At 43.6% G+C, this 19,630-nt stretch overlaps 1 protein-coding gene across 6 annotated transcripts in view; it reads left to right on the forward strand.

Moving 5' to 3' along the window:
* STAT3 (signal transducer and activator of transcription 3) overlaps positions 1 to 19,630 on the forward strand; it is a 75,159-nt gene that overhangs the window by 51,491 nt on the left and 4,038 nt on the right. For 4 of the 6 annotated variants that reach the window (XM_038547288.1, XM_038547289.1, XM_038547284.1 and 1 more), the window contains 17 exons: positions 757 to 852; positions 1,054 to 1,135; positions 1,369 to 1,463; positions 1,635 to 1,786; positions 5,296 to 5,454; positions 5,584 to 5,676; positions 6,729 to 6,788; positions 10,363 to 10,392; positions 10,492 to 10,585; positions 10,690 to 10,737; positions 13,785 to 13,868; positions 14,910 to 15,008; positions 15,108 to 15,243; positions 16,044 to 16,096; positions 16,313 to 16,407; positions 16,527 to 16,666; positions 17,167 to 17,379. In XM_038547288.1, the coding sequence (XP_038403216.1) occupies positions 757 to 852; positions 1,054 to 1,135; positions 1,369 to 1,463; positions 1,635 to 1,786; positions 5,296 to 5,454; positions 5,584 to 5,676; positions 6,729 to 6,788; positions 10,363 to 10,392; positions 10,492 to 10,585; positions 10,690 to 10,737; positions 13,785 to 13,868; positions 14,910 to 15,008; positions 15,108 to 15,243; positions 16,044 to 16,096; positions 16,313 to 16,407; positions 16,527 to 16,666; positions 17,167 to 17,379 (1,729 nt within the window). The remainder of the gene's footprint in view (positions 1 to 756; positions 853 to 1,053; positions 1,136 to 1,368; positions 1,464 to 1,634; positions 1,787 to 5,295; positions 5,455 to 5,583; positions 5,677 to 6,728; positions 6,789 to 10,362; positions 10,393 to 10,491; positions 10,586 to 10,689; positions 10,738 to 13,784; positions 13,869 to 14,909; positions 15,009 to 15,107; positions 15,244 to 16,043; positions 16,097 to 16,312; positions 16,408 to 16,526; positions 16,667 to 17,166; positions 17,380 to 19,630) is intronic. The other 2 variants (XM_038547285.1, XM_038547287.1) reach the window with 1 other exon arrangement.

Raw genomic sequence — 19,630 nt, forward strand, 5'->3', positions numbered from 1 at the left:
ATTTTGACAAAGTTTATCATGTTCACATTTCATGTGCTATTTGACCTTTTCAAGGTACCAGCCTCGCCTTCTCCTCTGAGGTATTTTCTCTTAATCTGGCATTTCACCTCTGGGACAGTGGCTTTTTTATTATGCCACAGAAATGTGTTGGACACCACCTACACTAAATAGGCATCCGAGATCTGCAGTCATAATTATTCTGAAAATTTAAAAAGATTTTATTTATTCGGGAGAGAAAGAGAGAGAGAGCGAGTGAGCATGAGTAGGAGGAGTGGCAAAGGCAGCAGGAGAGGGAGAAGCAGGCCTCCCGCTGAGCCGGAAGTCCGATGTGGGGCTTGATCCCAGGATCCCAGGATCATGATCTGAGCCAAATGCAGGCACTTAAACAACTGAACCACCCAGATGTCCCTATTTTTCTGAATGTTTTTTAACATACTTAGCCTAGAATGAAGTTTTTGAAGGTAGGGACCATGTCTTAGTTCAACATGTGGTCTCCTAGTGCAACACAGAGTGGCTTTCTAGAATGACTTAAGGTGAAAAAGGCAAGAGCAGAGGCAAGGTGTCGGGAGAGCCTCTGTGGCATCACCCTGACGTTGCCTGGCACACTACCTCTGTTTCCCTTTACCTCCCAGTGGCAGCCACACCACAGCCAAAGAGGAAGGGCAGTGGGTGGGATGGCGACTGGACAGAGGGAGAGAGTATTTTTCTCCCTTTATTTCCCACATTCTCATGTGTGCTGATTCCCTTCTCTGGCAGCAAGGGGGCCAGGCCAGCCACCCCACAGCCGCCGTGGTGACGGAGAAGCAACAGATGCTGGAGCAGCATCTTCAAGATGTTCGGAAGCGAGTACAGGTGAAGCAAGTCGTGGGCAGGAAGCCTTTCCTTGGGGACATTGCCTGTGGGTCCTGCGTGTGTCTTTTTTGAGGTTTTGGCTCCATTTTAATTCTCAGAAACTTTCTTTTCCCTCTTCCCAGGAAAATCTTTTTCACTTCTGCTTTTTTGCTGTTTTGTTTTCTTTTGCTTTGGTTTGTTTTGTGTCTTTGTTTGAAACAGGATCTAGAACAGAAAATGAAAGTGGTCGAGAATCTCCAGGATGACTTTGATTTCAACTACAAAACCCTCAAGAGTCAAGGAGGCAAGTGAATAATATTGGAGACATTAAAATCCACTGTAGAAACTGAGCCTGTTCCCTGAGTTTCAGGACTTACTGGATCTGGCATCTGTTTAGACATGGTGCTGGGGGTGGAGGTGACACATGGGGGCATGGGGGTTGGGTGGGGTGGGGGGTGGCTACTGGCGCTTCAGGGAGCACCATGGTTAAGGATACAAGTATTCCATCAGGCCAAGGAGGTTTTCCTTCGTCCACAGACATGCAGGATCTGAATGGAAACAACCAGTCGGTGACCAGACAGAAGATGCAGCAGCTGGAGCAGATGCTCACTGCACTGGACCAGATGCGGCGGGTAAGAGCACTGTTACCGTCCCTCCCCCTTTGTGCCGCCCCCCCAAGCTGTATGGCATCTTGTGGCAGAACTTGCCTGGTTTCTAATAAATTCCTTCTCTGGAATTGACTAGAGTGTGGTTAGGGATGGTCTGAGAAAATGTTTTCTGACTTTATTTGGGTTTCCAACCAGAGCATCGTGAGTGAGTTAGCGGGGCTGTTGTCAACTATGGAGTACGTGCAGAAAACTCTCACGGATGAAGAGCTGGCTGATTGGAAGAGGCGGCAACAGATTGCGTGCATTGGAGGCCCCCCCAACATCTGCCTAGATCGCCTAGAAAACTGGTAAAAGATGACAGAGAAGTGCCTCCTTTCTTTCTAGAAAGCTGTGCTATAAAAACATGGTCATAACTGCAGGCTCAGGAGTTGGGTGCCATCTCACAGGTGCAGCTTTCATGTCCTCAAATTAAGTCTGAGAGTTAAAATCTGAAGAGTTTTACTTTATTTGGGCCAAATTTATTTTTTACTTTTATTTTTATTTTTTAAAGATTTTTATTTTATTTATTTGACACAGAGAGAGAGCCAGAGAGTACAAGTACGGGGAACAGCAGAGGGAGAAGGAGAAGCAGATTCCCTGTAGAGCAGGGAGCCTGATGCAGGGCTCGATCTCAGGACTCTGGGATCATGGCCTGAGCCCAAGGCAGCCACTTAACTTACTGAGCCACCCAGCCACCCCATTTGGGCCATTTTAAAATAAAAATTTGCTTATATTGCTATATCTTAACTATGTTTTTATTTAATAATTTCTTTATTAGAGAGAGTGAGAGAGTATGTGGAGGGAGGGGCAGAGGAGGAGAAGGAGGAAGGGAGAGAATCTGAAGGAGATCCCGCACTGAGTGCAGAGCCCCTTGCCAGTGAGATCATGATCTGAGCCAAAACCAAGAGTTGGTCATCCAACCAACTGAGCTACCCAGTTGCCCCTGTTTTATTTAATATTTTATTTTATTTTTATTTATTTATTTATTTTTATTTATGATAGTCACAGAGAGAGAGAGAGAGGCAGAGACATAGGCAGAGGGAGAAGCAGGCTCCATGCACCGGGAGCCCGACGTGGGATTCGATCCCGGGTCTCCAGGATCGCGCCCTGGGCCAAAGGCAGGCGCCAAACCGCTGCGCCACCCAGGGATCCCTTATTTAATATTTTAAATAAAACTTTTGGCTTAGGGATCCCTGGGTGGCTCAGTGGTTTGGCACCTGCCTTTGACCCAGGGCACGATCCTGGAGTCCCGGGATCGAGTCCCACGTCGGGCTCCCGGCATGGAGCCTGCTTCTCCCTCTGGCTGTGTCTCTGCCTCTCTCTCTCTCTGTCTATCATGAATAAATTAAAAAAACAAACAAGCAAACAAAAAAAAAACACTTTTGGCTTAACTATGTAGCACAGACCAAAGTTTGAATTTTAGTTACTCTAATAATCTAAAATGACACATACTGTTTATAAGGGAAACCACTTCATACACAGGAAATTATTAAAGAGAAGAAGAGCCTTTTATTTTTTTTTTATTTTATTTTTTAAAATTTTTATTTATTTATGATAGTCACACAGAGAGAGAGAGAGGCAGAGACACAGGCAGAGGGAGAAGCAGGCTCCATGCACCGGGAGCCCGACGTGGGATTCGATCCCGGGTCTCCAGGATCGCGCCCTGGGCCAAAGGCAGGCGCCAAACCGCTGCGCCACCCAGGGATCCCAAGAAGAGCCTTTTAAAAACCGATCATTGGGGATCCCTGGGTGGCTCAGCAGTTTAGTGCCTGCCTTTGGCCCAGGGTGTGATCCCGGATTCCCGGGTTTGACTCCCACATCGGGCTCCTTGCATGGAGCCTGCTTCTCCTTCTGCCTGTGTCTCTGCCTCTTTCTGTGTGTGTCTGTCATGAATAAATAAATAAAATCTTCTAAAAATAAAAAGTAAATAAAAAAAATAAAAACCAATCATTCAGGGATAACTGGGTGGCAGTTAAAGATCTGCCTTTAGCTCAGGTCATGATTCTAGGATCCTGGGATCGGGTTCTGCTTTTCCCTCTCCCTCTGCCATTCCCCCTGCTTGTGTTCTCTTTCTCTCTCTATCAAATAAATAAATGAAAACTTTAAAAAAATAAAAAATAAATAAAAACCAATTGTTCAGAGATACCTACAGCTAAAATTTCAACGGCCATCCCTCTAGCCATCTGTTATTGAACATATATCCATAAAGATAGTCCTCTCTAGGGGCAACTGAGTGACTTTGTTGGTTAAGCATCCAACTCTTGATTTTGTTTCAGGTCCTGATCCTCAGGGTCGTAAGACTGAGCCCCATGTTGGGCTGTGCCTTCAGTATAGAGTCTGCTTGTCCCTCTTTCTCTGGCCCCCACCCCTACCCCCAACGCACATTCTCTCTCTCTCAAATTAATAAGTTAAATCTTTAAAAAAAGAAAAAAAAAGATGGTCATCTCTACATTGTCACATCAGTGGAATCATTCTTTTTTTTTTTTTTTTTTTTTAGTGGAATCATTCTTTATCTGCTCTTTTGCTTTCATTTATGCAGCAGATCTTTAGTGAGCTGAGCATCCAGATGTGCAAGGCCCAGCAATGTGCATGATGCATGGGCTTGAACTATGAGAAATTTGACATAAAGGGGCACCTAGAGACTTAAAGCATGACATTGGAAATTTAGGACAGCCCTACATGAGAAAGCCTGTTTGTTCATATCCTCACTAACCCTGAATTTTGTTAATTCACTTAAAGCAGTGTTAAGTGTTTTCTGGTCAGGGACCCAGAAAGCTTAAGTTCTGGCAATGGGAGAATGTAAGTGGCAAAAGAGAGTTGGGGAACCCAGAAATCTCAGCAGCTGTCCTGTTCCTCCTCATGCTCCACACACCCCCACATCTCTGCCTTCTCTCTTCAAGGTCTTTTAGTGTTTATTAATCATGCGCTTCAACCTCTTCTGTCATGCAAGGGGACACGAAGACCTGTGCTGCAAAGGGACGTGGCCAGGGTTACACAGATAGTAAGTGACAGAGCTAGCTCAAGCCCATCCTCTTGGGATGTCTAATTGCCTACACTTCCCACATTTTGGTACAAGGATGGGTTAGGATAAAGGCAGTACCACATTTCATATTTCATGTTCTCCATACCTGAGTTTGAATGCTTGTCACTTTCTTTCTTTTTTTTTTAAGATTTTATTTATTTTAAGAGAGAGGGGGAGAGAGAGAGAATATAATCGAGGGGGAAGGGCAGAGGGAGAGGGAGAAGCAGGCTCCCCGCTGAGCAGGAAGCTCCACCCTGGGCTCAATCCCAGGACTCTGAGATCATGACTTGAGCCAAAGACAGATGCTTAACCAACTGAGCCAGCCAGGTACCCTTTCTTGTCACTTTCTGATGATTATTCTATTCCTGCTTCTTAGGGATATAAGTTTTAACACTTCTTCCTCTATGCCAGCTCTTTTTGAAATGTTAAATTTTAAGAAGGAACTGTTAAAACACAAAATCCCTATTTCTTATTTTTATTTATTTATTTATTTACTTACTTACTTACATAAGCGCTGCACCCAACATGGGGCTTGAACTTATAACCCCGAGATCAGACGGCACATGCTTTACCAACTGAGCCAGCCAGGTGCCCCCCATTTTTTATTTGATATTGCTGAATGATACACTCACAAGTGATAAATGTTACGTTATACCACAATAAAAAAAAAATTCCCCCTTTCTTATCCGAAGGGACTACATGGTGGTGTTTATATCTGTGGGCTTCCCTTCCCCTTCTCCAGCTCACCGGTGTGCACTCACTTAGTAACTGGTAGCTTTCTCATTTTATTGGCAGGATAACCTCATTAGCAGAGTCACAACTTCAGACCCGCCAACAAATTAAGAAACTGGAGGAGTTACAACAAAAAGTGTCCTATAAAGGGGATCCCATCGTCCAGCACCGGCCAATGCTAGAGGAGAGGATTGTAGAGCTGTTTAGGAACTTAATGAAAAGGTAACTTCGAATTCCGGTTCCTTTCCCTCATCGCTCCCCACCCCACCACCTCCTTTGCTTTGAGGCGTAGAACGAAAACCAGTTCACTGCAGAGTGTATATGTGGACTGCTGTCCTCTTTGCCTTTCAGTGCCTTTGTGGTTGAGCGGCAGCCTTGCATGCCCATGCATCCTGACCGGCCGTTAGTCATCAAGACTGGCGTCCAGTTCACTACCAAAGTCAGGTGGGCCCCATATTTCCTCTTTTGGTAGATATTTTATTTTTTAAATAAATGTTATTTATTTATTTATTCATGAGAGACACACAGAGAGAGTCAGAGACATAGGCAGAGAGAGAAGCAGGATCCATGCAGGGAGCCTGATGTGGGACTTGATCCTGGGACTTCTGGGATCATGCCCTAGTCTGAAGGCAGACGCTCAACCACTGAGCCACCCAGGTGTCCCTGGTGGATATTTTATTGAGAGATGTTCTTAGGATGAGAGCCGAGTTGATGGCCAGAGTTTTCCTTTCTAGGCCTCACGGGTGGTAGTATAGTGGGTATGGAATTTGCTGGCATAATATCGTATCAATTTGCTTCTTAATTCTCCTGTCAAAAGCTAAGGAATGATTACCTCTTTTTGAGGTTACATGAATATATTCCTACAATTTCAGGCCTATAGTCTTGGGCCATTGTGTCTCCTTCATCCCTGCAACAGAGGCATACTAATGCTGGTTATGTTCTATCCTTGGTGCCTACTTTTCACTACGAATTTTAGGGGAAAGAGTAAGGCATCGAGATATAGAAGCTAAGAGGCCATAGAGCAGGTGGGTGGTGGGCCTGCAGGGTGGGGTGTGACTTTCACACCCAAGTCAGGACAGGTATATTGGGGTTTGGTCTTCTGCAGTGAAATTTCCCTCTTTAGAAACTGGGTGTTAGGTTTCAGGCTTAACAGAAAGCATACCAGCTGCAGAGCGCGTGTTCCTGTAATAATTCTCATGAAACGACTTTCATTATCCTTTTGTAAATCTCATACAACTTTGTCCAAGTTTGTGGTTTTTACGCTTTCTATCAGTAACAATGGGCCTGAAGGGGTGATACTCAGTGTAAGGTCAAAGATGTCACTAGTAGGAAGAGGAATCTGGGATTGTGTTTTATTCACCTTTTAGAAATGAAGGGTTATGAATTCTGTATTCCTTTGAGTAGGAGTTAGTGGTGGAGCCTATTGACTTGTTTTTAAAACTGATATATTTTTTTCTTTACTCAAAAACTTTCCCTCCCACTTTCTTTTGAAATAGATTGCTGGTCAAATTCCCGGAGTTAAATTATCAGCTTAAAATTAAAGTGTGCATTGACAAGTAAGTACTCTGTATGTTAGCTTTTTTTTTTTTCTTTTTTCAAATGAGGGACAGAAATGAGAACTTGGATAATTATCATGTGAACTTAGAGGCTTTATCTCCATTTGGGGATCTTCATTTTTTGAATAGAAGTTTTCAAAAGTCTTGCAGTTCATTGTCATTTGCATGCCTGAACAAAAAACCACAAAGCTGGTGGTACAGATATGAGTTGTGATTGCTATTGTGACCCTGGGTCCTCCTTTTTCTTTAATTTTTTACCTGCAGACTTTTATTATAAAGATGTTGATCCTTCTTGAGAAGGTTAATGTGGCATAAGCAAAATACGTATAGAATTTCTTAACTCTTGACTTGCTCTTCAAGCTGTATCTTAGATGAGAAAAATAGCCAAACATTGTTTCTTTAAAGGATTTATTTATTTATTTATTTAAAATTATGGTAAAAATTTTAACATAAAATTTACCATTTTAATCATTTATAAGTGTATAGTGTTACATATATTCACATTGTTGTGCAACGGATCTCCAGAACTTCATCTTGCAACATGGAAACTTTCCAACCATTAAATAACAAATTCCTGTTTCCCTGTCCTCCCAGCCCCTAGCAACCACCATTCCACTTTCAAAAAAAATTTTTAATGAATAAAGATAAATAGGAATGGTGTAGGAAGATGCCTTGCCAGATACTAAAATGTATCACAAAGTTTCAGTTACTATATGAGTGTGTTACTAGGGCAGGAATAAATTGATTGATCATTAAAACAAAACCTTATGTCCAGAAATAGACTTCAAATTTATAGAAAGAATTAATATACGTTTAAAGTGATATCTCAAATCACTGAGTAAAGGATGGATTATTTAGGAATTAATTATGGGAAAACCTGATACTGAGGGGGAGGTGGAGGATTTGAATGATAAATTAATGTTTTATTTTTTGTTGTCCATCAGATGTATTTATATGTTTAATGATCTTAAAAGCATAGGTGAATGTGTAATATAATGATGGTAAAATCGCAAAATGGTGGGACCACTTTGGAAAAGACTTTGGCAGTTTCCTACGAAGTTAAACATGTACCTACCCTGTGAGCTTACTATTCTATTCCTAGGTATTAACCCAAGAGAAGTGAAAGCATATGTCCACACAAAGGGCTATACACAAATGTCCGTTAATAGGTGAATGAATTTTAAAAATGATAATTGAAAAAATAGGTGAATGAATAAACAGTTTGTGGCATATGTATAAACATACACTAACCATACCACTGGAGCTTCATGATTTGTGGTATATCTATAAATGGAATATCAGGGCAGCCCCAGTGGCACAGTGGTTTAGCGCCGCCTGCAGCCTGGGCCGTGATCCTGGAGACCCGGAATCGAGTCCCACGTCAGGCTCCCTGCATGGAGCCTGCTTCTCCCTCTGCCTATGTCTCTGCCTCTCTCTCTCTCTCTCTCTCTCTCTCTCTCTCTCTGTGTGTGTGTCTCTATGAATAAATAAATAAAATCTTAAAAATAAATAAATAAATAAATAAATAAATAAATAAATAAATAAATAAATAAAATATCATTTACCGATAAAGAGGAATGAGCTACTGACAATTGCAACACATAAGAAATCTCAAAATAATTACACTGAATGAAAGAAGCCAAACCAAGAAAAGTACATACTTTAGTTTCCATTTCTATAGAATTCTAGAAATGCAAATGAATCTATAGTGATTGAAAATAGATCAGTGGTTACCTGGGGACAGGTGGATGGAGTGTGGGATTTGGGAATGGATTACAAATGGACTTGGGGAAACTTTGGTGATGATGGATATGTTCAATATCTTGTTTAGGCTGATGATTTCACAGGTATTTATAACACGTATAGATATGTCAGACCTTATCCAAATACATTTTCAATAGTGCACTTTATTATTCATCATTTATGTATCAAAGCTATAATACAAAAAGTTTTTTTTCTAAAAAGGAAATCTAAGGGTGCCTGGGTGGCTCAGTCAGTTAAGCTTCTACCTTCAGCTTGGATCATGATCCCGGGGTCCTGGGAACAAGCTGCATGTGGGGCCCCTTGCTCAGCAGAGGGTCTGCTTTCCCTCTGCCTGCTTGTGTTCTCTCTCTCTCTCTTCTCTCACTCTCTCTCTCTCTCTCTCTGTTAAATAAATGATTAAAATATTTTTTTAATAAAATAAAAAGGAGATCCAGGTGGAAAATGAGGGGAATTTCCTGGTAAAAGGACTCTTAAGTTTTAAAATGTGATATAGGGAAAGATACCTTCTAAATGGTTTAAAATTTGATCTATTTTATTTATTTATTTGAGAGAATGAGCACTCTTTTGAGAGTGACAGAGAGTACAAGCAGGGGGAGCAGCAGAGGGAGAGGGAGAAGCAAGCTCAATCCCAGCAGGGCTCAATCCCAGGACCCTGGAATCATGACCTGAGCCGAAGGCAGATACTTAACCAACTGAGCCACTCAGGCACCCCAGAATTTGATCAGTTTTAATCTGTAAGCCCACATGAAATGTTTTATTTAATAAATGTGTAGATATATTAGTACATATATAGCAATGGATAAGCACTTTTAAAACTACTAGAATAACAAAAAGAAGAAAGGAAAAAAAAGAAGAAAGGAAAAGACTGAAAAATGTGACTATATAAAAAAATATAGGGACACCTGAGTGGCTTAGCGTTTGCGCATCTACCTTTAGCTCAGAGTGTGATTCCGGAGACCCGGGATTGAGTCCCACATGGGGCTTCCTGCATGGAGCCTGTTTCTCCCTCTGCCCGTGTCTCTGCCTCTCTCTGTGTGTGTCTCTCATGAATAAATAAATAAAATCTTAAAAAAAAAAACAAACCCTATATATTCAAACACATAGAGCTGAAAGATGGTGGATGTAGTGGGAGGACTGTTTCCAGCTAACATGAAATGGGATGATCTGAGTTGTGGGTAATAGTAAACCTTTACAGAAAACCCAGTGTGGCTTCATTAATAAGGAAATTTGCAGCCCAGTGTAACTGGAAATGCAGAGTGAGGGCAAGTTCCTGACGGTGAGATTAGTGACTCACTTATGTCACCCAGGACCCAGAAACTTCCGTCTGCCTTCTCTGCCATCATAAGTATCACCAGCTTTGTAAGGTTTCCTTCTGAGTTGCAGTATGGTTGCTTGTAGTAGTTAAGAATCCATGCTTCCTTGCTCATGTTCAGTTGAAGCTATGGAAAGTAAATCCACCCTGGGTTGTAATTCCTTCCAGTCTGCATGAGACAGGGTAGGTACATCCTCACCCCAGGAGCACTGCACTGTAGACATGCTGTGATCTGATGTGCTTAATGATCAGGATCCCCTGGAAGGATCCTGAACAGGATACTTGAGCAGAACCAAGGGTCTATTGCGAAGGAGGAGTTGACGCCGGGTAGGTATGTAGAGGGTTGTCGTATTTCATATATGAAATGTAGTTGAATTGTTTACAGAAATTCCTGGGAGAACAGTGATTTTTCCAGCAAAGTAAATTATAGTATTCAAAGTAGACTTTTTGAAAAAACACGGAGCCAGTTTTATTAACACCAGTTTATATTCTTAACAGAGACTCTGGGGATGTCGCAGCTCTCAGAGGGTAAGTTCAGCCCAGAGGCTTCCTTTTGATCTATTTAATCTAACTCTGTCCTCTGGCTACTCAGTCACCTGTGTGGTTGGTTTTTCTCCTGTGATTCAGATCTCGGAAATTTAACATTCTGGGCACAAACACAAAAGTGATGAACATGGAAGAGTCCAACAACGGCAGCCTGTCTGCAGAATTCAAACACCTGGTATGAGGCAGAAGCCTGGATCCTGGTCTCCAAGGGCCTCTGGCAGAGGGAGAGGGTGGTAGTGGAGAGCCTCACATGACTCAGGTGCTCTGCTTTTCTTACAGACCCTGAGAGAGCAAAGATGTGGTAATGGGGGCCGAGCCAACTGTGATGTAAGTTTTCTTGGGAATGAAAGCCAACTGGGAGGGTTTTCTTTGATGGAAAGAGAACAGGTGCCTTCTTATTGCCCAGAATTGGAGATACTGACCCATGGTGAAGCTGTAGTCATACAGAAAAATCATCACAGGTCAAAATGACATAGTCAGAAGTCACATCTGCTATGGAGTTCTCCAGCTTAGAGCATTTCCTTGAGTGTCTCAGGAGTTGGCGGGAGTTGGCTCATCTTTAAGGAGTGGAAAGTCCCTGGCTGACTTACCCACACCCATTTAATAGAAAAGAAGCTTTCCACCTTGCCTGGGGCTTTCCAAATTCCCCTTCCAACTTCTGCCAGCAGAGGCTGCTTGGCTCCATTTTTTAGTGACCTGTTTTTCTCACTGAGATGGCATAGAAGGTTGTAATAGATCAGAGTTAAACATCTAAGAAAAAGAAAAAGAATCAAACTGGTCCCCCTATTTCTCTTATTGTCTTCCTCCCTTGGATTCAGGTTATTGGATTCTTAGTGTCAAGAATAAACTTTTAAAAAAAGAAATAGGTAAATGTGACCAGGAACTAGTTTTTAATCTTTTTAAAAGATTGTGACACCCTGTTCTTTTTCTTTTCTTTTTTTTTAATATTTTATTTATTTATTTGAGAGAGAGAGAGAGAGAGAGAGAGAGAGGCAGAGACACAGGCAGAGGGAGAAGCAGGCTCCATGCAGGGAGCCCGACGTGGGACTCGATTCTGGGTTTCCAGGATCACACCCCAGGCTGCAGGCAGCACTAAACCGCTGCACCACCAGGGCTGCCCCCCTGTTCTTTTTCTGATGTTTATGCCCTGGGCCATTTTTCCCTTCTCTAAAATATAGAATACCTTAAAAAAAAAGTGAATTTATAGTACTTGACTATAAAGAGTGATCTATGTGCAACAACATAGAACAATGTATGTGGCATATTTGTTTAGAAAAAGCAAGATGCAGGCACCTGGCTGGCTCAGTGGGTAGAGCATGAAACTCTTGATCTCAGGATTGTGAGTTCAAGCCCCACACTGGGTGTGGAACCCACTTAAAAGAAAAAAAGAAAAAACAAGATGCAAGATAATTTGAGTAGTATATTGGTGTATCTGTTTAAAAAGTATGCTATACTTTTTTTTGTCTATTCATGTGTGCATCACAAAGTTCTCAAGGAACTTTGTATACTGAACAGTGTTTATGTATTTTTGTAATGCTGTTAGTATCCAAGACTATTCTATCTCTGCAATATCTGTATTTTTACACTGCATGTATATTATTTTTATAGTGTAAAAAGTGTTTTAAAAATGAATTGGAATAAAAACGAATTGGAATTGTGTTTCTGAGAATTCACTGGAAGTCTTAGTGAAAATTAGGTTGCTATATTGCTGGTGGGAGTATAAATTGTCACTTCAGAAAACAATTTGGCATTATAACAAATGAACATACCCTATAAACCAGCAATGCCACTCCCAGGGTGTTTTTTTTTTTTTTTAAAGATTTTATTTATTTATTCATGAGAGACAGAGGCAGAGATACAGGCAGAGGGAGAAGCAGGCTCCATGCAGGAAGCCCAATGCAGGACTCAATCCCAGGACTCCAGGATCACGCCCAGGTCCGAAGGCAGGCGCTAAACCACTGAGCCACCCAGGGATCCCTCCCAGGGTTTAACAATAGAGAAATCTTTGCACATATGTACTAGGAGACATGTACGAGATGTCACAGCAGCCTGATGGTAGGTCCTAAATATAAACCATCATCACCACTAGAGTAGCTAAAGGATTTGCGGTAGAGCCATATGGTGAAATGCTATAGCTGTGAAAATGAATTACCAGCATATTCACACAACCATGGACACAAAAAGTGAGGCATGCAGAAGTGAGTCACTAACACATAGTATGTTTCCATATGTAGAAGATTCACAAACATCTAAAACTAAACAATGTATACATTATGTAGCGATATAGATATGGTAAAGCCATAAAGAAAAGCTAGGAAAAAGGGGCTCCTGGGTGGCTCACTTGGTTAAGCATCTGCCTTTGGCTCAGGTCATGATCCCAGGGAACTGGAATCTAGCCCTAGGTCGGGTTCCCCACTCAGTGGGTAGCCTGCTTCTTTCTCCCTCTCCCCCTGCTCATGCTTTTTGTCTCACTTCCTCATTCTCTCTCTCAAATAAAAAAATTTTTTGAAAGGAAGGAAGGAAGGTAGGCAGACAGGCAAAGCAAGCAAGCAAAGCTAAGCTAGGAAATGATAAACCCCAAAGACAAAATAGCAGTTACATCTAAGGGAGGAGGGACAAGGATGGGAAGTGCACCCTGGGAACCTCAGTAGTAATGATCTTTTCCTTAAACTGGATCATGGGTATAGGTGTGCATTGTTTTGTTTTGTTTTGTTTTGTTTAAGATTTATTTATTTATGATAGAGAGAGAGAGAGAGAGGGGCAGAGACACAGGAGGAGGGAGAAGCAGGCTCCATGCCTCGGAGCCCGATGTGGAACTCAATCCCGGGACTCCAGGATCGTGCTCTGGGCCAAAGGCAGGCGCTAAACCGCTGAGCCACCCAGGGATCCCCTGCATTGTTTTGTTATTCTTTGTGCCTTGCCCATCTTATAAATAACCTATTGGGTCTGTACCATTATAATAAAACCTGTAAAAGATGAGGTTGAAGGGATGCCTGAGTGGCTCAGTGGTTGAGCGTCTGCCTTTGGCTCAGGTCATGATCCTGGAGTCCTGGGATGGAGTCCCACATCAGGCTCCCCGCAGGGAGCCTGCTTCTCCTTCTGCCTATGTCTCTGTCTCTCTCGCTCTGTGTCTCTCATGAAAAAATTAATAAAATCTTTAAAAAACAAAAAAGATGAGGTTGAAGATCATAGCACTTAGAGTTGAAGGGCATATGTACTGAGAGTGGTCTCCCTGGCTGCGTGTCCATGGCCTCCTGGTGGATTACCCTTCATGGTATAGTGTGGCTGTGGCATGTCACTCTCCTCAGCTGTGGCTGTTAGTATCCAGGACTGTTCTCTCTGAGGAAGGGGGTGTGTCCTTCTTGTTATTGTAGGCCTCCCTGATTGTCACTGAGGAGCTGCACCTGATCACCTTTGAGACGGAGGTGTATCACCAAGGCCTCAAGATTGACCTTGAGGTGAGTTCTGCTGCAGAGTCGGGACAGGGCTGTCTGCAAGGGTGATTCAGGACAAGAACTTGTAGTTGGGATTTTTTTCTACAGAAGGTAGAGTGATGATGACTCTTTGCTCAGCACTGTGTTTGTTTTCACTTGTTTTTCTCCAAAAACTCCAGAGTATACCAGTAAAGTTTTGCGTGGGTGCTTAGAAGATGCACAGTTGACCATCAAACAACACAGGTGTTAGGGGCATCAACCCCCTGCCCAGTTGAAAATCTGTGTAACTTTTGACTCCCCCCGCCAAACTTAACTACTAGTAGCCTGTTGCTGACTGGAAGCCTTACTGATAACATAGTCTATTAACACACATTTTGTATGTTTTATATATTCCTATGATAATGTAAGCTGGAGAAAAGATAATATTGCTAAGAAAATCATAAGAGAAAATACATTTACAGCACTGTACTCTATCAAATAAACCAAATCATCCACGTGTAAGTGGACTTACGTAGTTCAAAGCCATGTTGTTCAAGGGTCAACTATAAAGTCAGCTTTCAGCAAACTTGATATGAAAATCTGCATTTAAAAATTAGAGTTGACTTTATAAAGTTTGAGCAAAACAGTCTTTAGACTTAAACCAATGTCTTTAGGATACAGGAAACCATGGCATTTGCATTCTGTTTTACCAACTTTCTTGATTTTAAGTTCAAGATATACGCAAAGAAAGCTTTGTCTTTGACTACTGGGAGCTCTCTGTTTAATGGGTAAATGTAGCTTCAGTTCTCAGAGAATGCCTTCCAGGTTTTCTAAATGTGGAATCTGTGGACTGTGAGTCTGACTTTGAGCAAGTCTGATTTTCAAGTTCCTGATTATGTCCTGTGACCCATGTTTGGCATTCTTTCCACTCTTGGTGTTGAGCTGACTCAGCCACACTCCTCCCCAAAAGTTGACAGTAGGTGTGGTTCATGGCACATCCTTTTATTCCCAAACGTGCAGTTATGGCTAAAGAGATGTTCAAAACTGTGAGGGTCCTCCCCAATTCATTCTCCATTTTCTCCACAGACCCACTCCTTGCCAGTTGTGGTGATCTCGAATATCTGTCAGATGCCAAATGCCTGGGCATCAATCCTGTGGTACAACATGCTGACCAGCAACCCCAAGGTAGGTGCCCGTCCTCTGGAAACCATTGTTGTGGTCCCTCGTGTAGGTCATCAGGCGCCGCTGTCTCATCCCAATGAGCAAATATGTCATTTTGAACAGAACGTGAACTTTTTCACCAAGCCCCCGATTGGAACCTGGGATCAAGTGGCTGAGGTGCTGAGCTGGCAGTTCTCCTCCACCACAAAGCGAGGACTGAGCATCGAGCAGTTGACTACGCTGGCAGAGAAACTCTTAGGTTAGCATTTTCCCTCTTTTCCCTGCTGCCCTCCTCAGAGAAGGAATCTGGCCCGTGGGGCTATTCATTCAGGAAAATTTGCTGAGCAAGGCACTGTGCTGGGGTCAGAAAAACATGTGCTCCAGCAGTTTTGGGGGGCGAGTGGAAGGATGCAGAGGCAGCTTGCCTCATGGTCGTCATTTCTGAGGTAAGAGGCAGATTTCTTTTCTCTTGGTGGCTGGACTCCTCACCCCGTTCAGAGCACAGCTTCATCTAACCTTAGGAAGATATTTTTTAAGTGCATGTTAGAAGGTGGAGATGAAAGCTTGACATCCATGTCTGTTTCTTCAATAAACTGGAGAGGCTTGTTTTTTATGTTTTTCTCCTGAAAAAAATTTCATGCACTATTTTACATGCTACCTGGACTATAAGTAGCTTTATCCTGTGCTGTCCCCAAACTTGCCCCTCTAATTCTGTCAGCTTATTACTGTGTGCTGCTGGTCCCCTGTCCACCACACAAGACCAAGAAGAGGTGGTATGTGAGTAGCAGGGAGAGACTTGGTATGTCATCCACCACCTCTGCGAGGCTAAACAACCCCTCAGGTGATCAAATGATGATGGGGTTTTGTGAGGGTGTAGGTGTGTATACGCACGTATGTGCACATACATGCCCTCTACTGTAGGGACCTGCAAACACATGAAAACCGATGGTTGCTCGGCCCATTGTGGGACAGATGTGTGTGAATGTATGTTGTGTTACAATCCTAAGATCTTGATTCAAAGCTGAAAATTACACTGTTTTATTTGTTCTTTTCCTTCAGGACCTGGTGTGAACTACTCAGGGTGTCAGATTACGTGGGCTAAATTTTGCAAAGTAAGCTATTTTATTAAATCCTTATGGATTGGGAGTGGGAGTGAATGCACACCTGTGAGGTTGTCCTGGATGGCACTGGGCTTGAAGACTCATGGTCTGGAGGCCAGTAGGACCTACTTGAGGGGAGATGGGCCTGGGGATTTTGGTGGCATGGTGCCCCTGGGAAGGAAAAGACTGGAAGGGTAGACTTGGCTTTCCCATTATTCTTTTCTTTAGGAAAACATGGCTGGCAAAGGCTTCTCCTTCTGGGTTTGGCTAGACAATATCATTGACCTCGTGAAAAAGTATATCCTGGCTCTTTGGAATGAAGGGTAGGTTGAAACTTTTGTGTCTGGTGGAGTGCACATGTGTAACAAGTCACTTGCTCCCTCAGCAGGCTGGTGGTGGGGACCCTATCAGCTCACATCTGGTTGCTCTTCTTTGGCTCCAGATACATAATGGGTTTTATCAGTAAGGAGCGGGAGCGGGCCATCCTGAGCACAAAGCCCCCAGGCACCTTCCTGCTACGGTTCAGTGAAAGCAGCAAAGAAGGAGGTGTCACCTTCACTTGGGTGGAGAAGGACATCAGCGGTAAGTTTGACTCTCACCCACCCCACCTAGTGGCAGTTGCCTCCCCGCCTTGGTTACTACTAGTTTCAAGCACCTACTGCCCCCTAGTGGGCAGAGATGGCTTCACACTCCCCTGTCATGGGCTTGTAAAATACTTCAGTGACTTCTTTTCTCCAAATTCTTTCAACTGGAGGATTGTTTGCAAGTTTTGTTTTGTTTGCTCCAGGGTCTAATATTTGCCTAGCAGTTTAAATCTCATTCTTCATCTCCTTGCTTACCTACCCTGTTAATATATCTCACACGAGTAGTTTTCAGGTATATTGCCTACGACCCAACTGGGTAGTCTCTCCAGAAGCCAACTGAACATTTCCATAGTGCCAGGTTATTGAACAGGATATTCAGGGCTCCGGAGCTAGGTTGGCATAAGTCTTTCCCTTTCGAGGAAAAATAAATCAGGTTGTTTTCTCTGAGATTACCTGGCCATAGGTTCCCTTATCTTCCCTTACAATATCCCATGACAGGTAAGACCCAGATCCAGTCGGTGGAACCATATACCAAGCAACAGCTGAACAACATGTCGTTTGCTGAAATCATCATGGGCTATAAGATCATGGATGCTACCAACATCCTGGTGTCTCCACTGGTCTATCTCTACCCCGACATTCCTAAGGAAGAGGCATTTGGAAAGTACTGTCGACCAGAGAGCCAGGAACATCCTGAAGCCGACCCAGGTAGTTGTTGATTTTCCGAGGCTGGCATTTAATTCTGGGAAAAGTGGGAAATTGCAGGATCCCAGGCGTACAAACAGGTAAATGCCCAAAGAGTCTGGTGATCTTTATTCCTCTTTGTGGGAAAGAACTTTGTAATGAGTGCTTTTTTGGGGTGGCTGATGGGGTTGGAGAGAGGAGAGGAGTCAGAGTCACTTGTCTCTGCCCCACAGGGAACCTGCCAGACTAAAGGGAGAAATAAGCACATACACACCCAAACATCTAAATTGCCACCAAGAAAGAGTGAGAGTGAGGACAGGACTCTTTAGTAACAGGATGTCCAGCCAGCACCACACTTCTTACACGGTAGCTGCTGGAAGGTTTGCGACCAGACTTGAGTCTAGTGTATTTCCTTTTCCCCATCACTGAACAATGTGAGCAGTGTCGAGTGGGATGGAGAAAAGCTTTCTGGAGGAAATGAGTGTTAGCAGCACTGAAACGTGGTTTACGGTTTATAAGCAGAGGCAGTGGGGGAGTGGTGATTGAAGGGGAACCTATAACCGGTGGGAGGGCGCAGGATGGGATGCAGAGTGATTGAAATAAGTGGTTGTGTAATGTGCAAGAGCACAGGTGTTTCTGTAAGTCTGTAGACATTGTTCCACAGTAAGTTTGTAAGGGTTAGTGTTGTCATCAGTGCGGAGGGGGGGCTCTGCTAGTCTGTCCCATCCGAATTTGCTTCTTTGGCTCCCTGGGTTCTTCTCCATCCATATCCTGATGGGGAATCTATGATTTGCCATTCTTTGTTTTTATTTCACTTCCCTTAATAAGAGAGCCTTCTGGGGGCTCCTTAAAGTCATCCTTTGAGGGTAGCTTCCCTACCCCAGTTGCTTTTGGAAAAACTGTTTTTATGTAAGGACCTCAAGCACGCACACACCCACCTTTTCCTAGGAATCCCCTCTGAGGAATTTCTTGGGATGGGGGAAGACTGGGACTTGGAAGAGGGAATTTGAGTTACTTGATAATTGGCTTCCCTCATTTCTCTGCTCTAGTGCTGGGTTTTGTTCATACTATAGGAGAGCTAACTCTCACTTCCTGTCTGCTACTTATCTTGCTTTGCAGCCGTGCTTCAGTTGGGAGATCTGTTTATCAGCCTCGACACACTACTCTTTGTTCCTTTTGCAGAGGACATTTAGGTCCAAGTGCTGGTCCTTTGGCTCATTTTGCTTTCATGATCCAAGTTCCCAATCTGAGGCCATGCCCTCCATTATCATCAGCCATCCTGCGTGACCGGGAGGCAAGGTCCTTTCCTGCCTATAGTCACCGGTGTTTTCTCAGGGGCAAGACTCCAGGCATGAGAAAGGAACCAATTACTTGAGTGCTCTGCCCACCTCCTGGGGAGGCGAGTGTAGGCAGTGGGCACTGGAGGGCTTGGTGTGGTGGGAGCATGACGAGGGGATGGGCCCAGTGCTACGGGAGTGCCTGCATTAAAGTGGGAGTCCTCTGGGAGATGGGTCTGTGCCCATCATTTCCTCTTGATTTCCATTATGAAAATATTTTTGTCCCCAGGGACAGATCATCTTCCCAGGTCTCTTCTTTCCTCCTTACTTCTCCACCAGACCCCTCAATGGCTTGAAGGAGAAAGTCCTCTCTTAGAAACAAAAGCCCCCTTACCTTACAAAATGGATGAAGTATATTGACAACCTTGTACGCAGCCATAGCTCCGCTTCGAGTCTGGGCTCTCCTCTGTTTCTGGTCTTGCTGAATCTCAGGCCGAGGCTCATTTTCTCTGCTATCTGATCACTGAGGAACTAAATCCTTTTCTGTCAGGGATGTCAGCTCCCCTCAGGTCTATGCCACAGTGGATTTATGACACCAGAACCCTGCCTGGGTAGTGTCTTTGGATTCTGCACCATGTGAATCTATTTCTTGGCCCCAGATAACCTTGGAAGGCAGTCTAGTGACCCCCTGACAATGGCTTTTCTCAGATTGTCAGCATACTTTCTGCCTCCTTAGTCTCTCTATAAACCACAAGCTTTACAGTTGTGCTGCTCTTGGCCCACCCCACACCTACCCCACCCCTGGCTCACACCTCCTAAGTGATTTGCTCACCTGAATCCCTCAGATTTCATGCCAGTGTCTCCAAGCTCCTTGACCTCTTGGTGTAAAGATTTAGCACCTAAATTCATTTATTCCAGTCCTCACATTTCTAACTACGGAATAAGAATTATAAATGACCGGGGCGCCTGGGTGGCTCTTGTCAGTTAAGCGTCTGCCTTTG

The sequence above is a fragment of the Canis lupus genome, chromosome 9, assembly GCF_011100685.1.
Source record: "Canis lupus familiaris isolate Mischka breed German Shepherd chromosome 9, alternate assembly UU_Cfam_GSD_1.0, whole genome shotgun sequence".
NCBI classification, from domain to species: domain Eukaryota; kingdom Metazoa; phylum Chordata; class Mammalia; order Carnivora; family Canidae; genus Canis; species Canis lupus.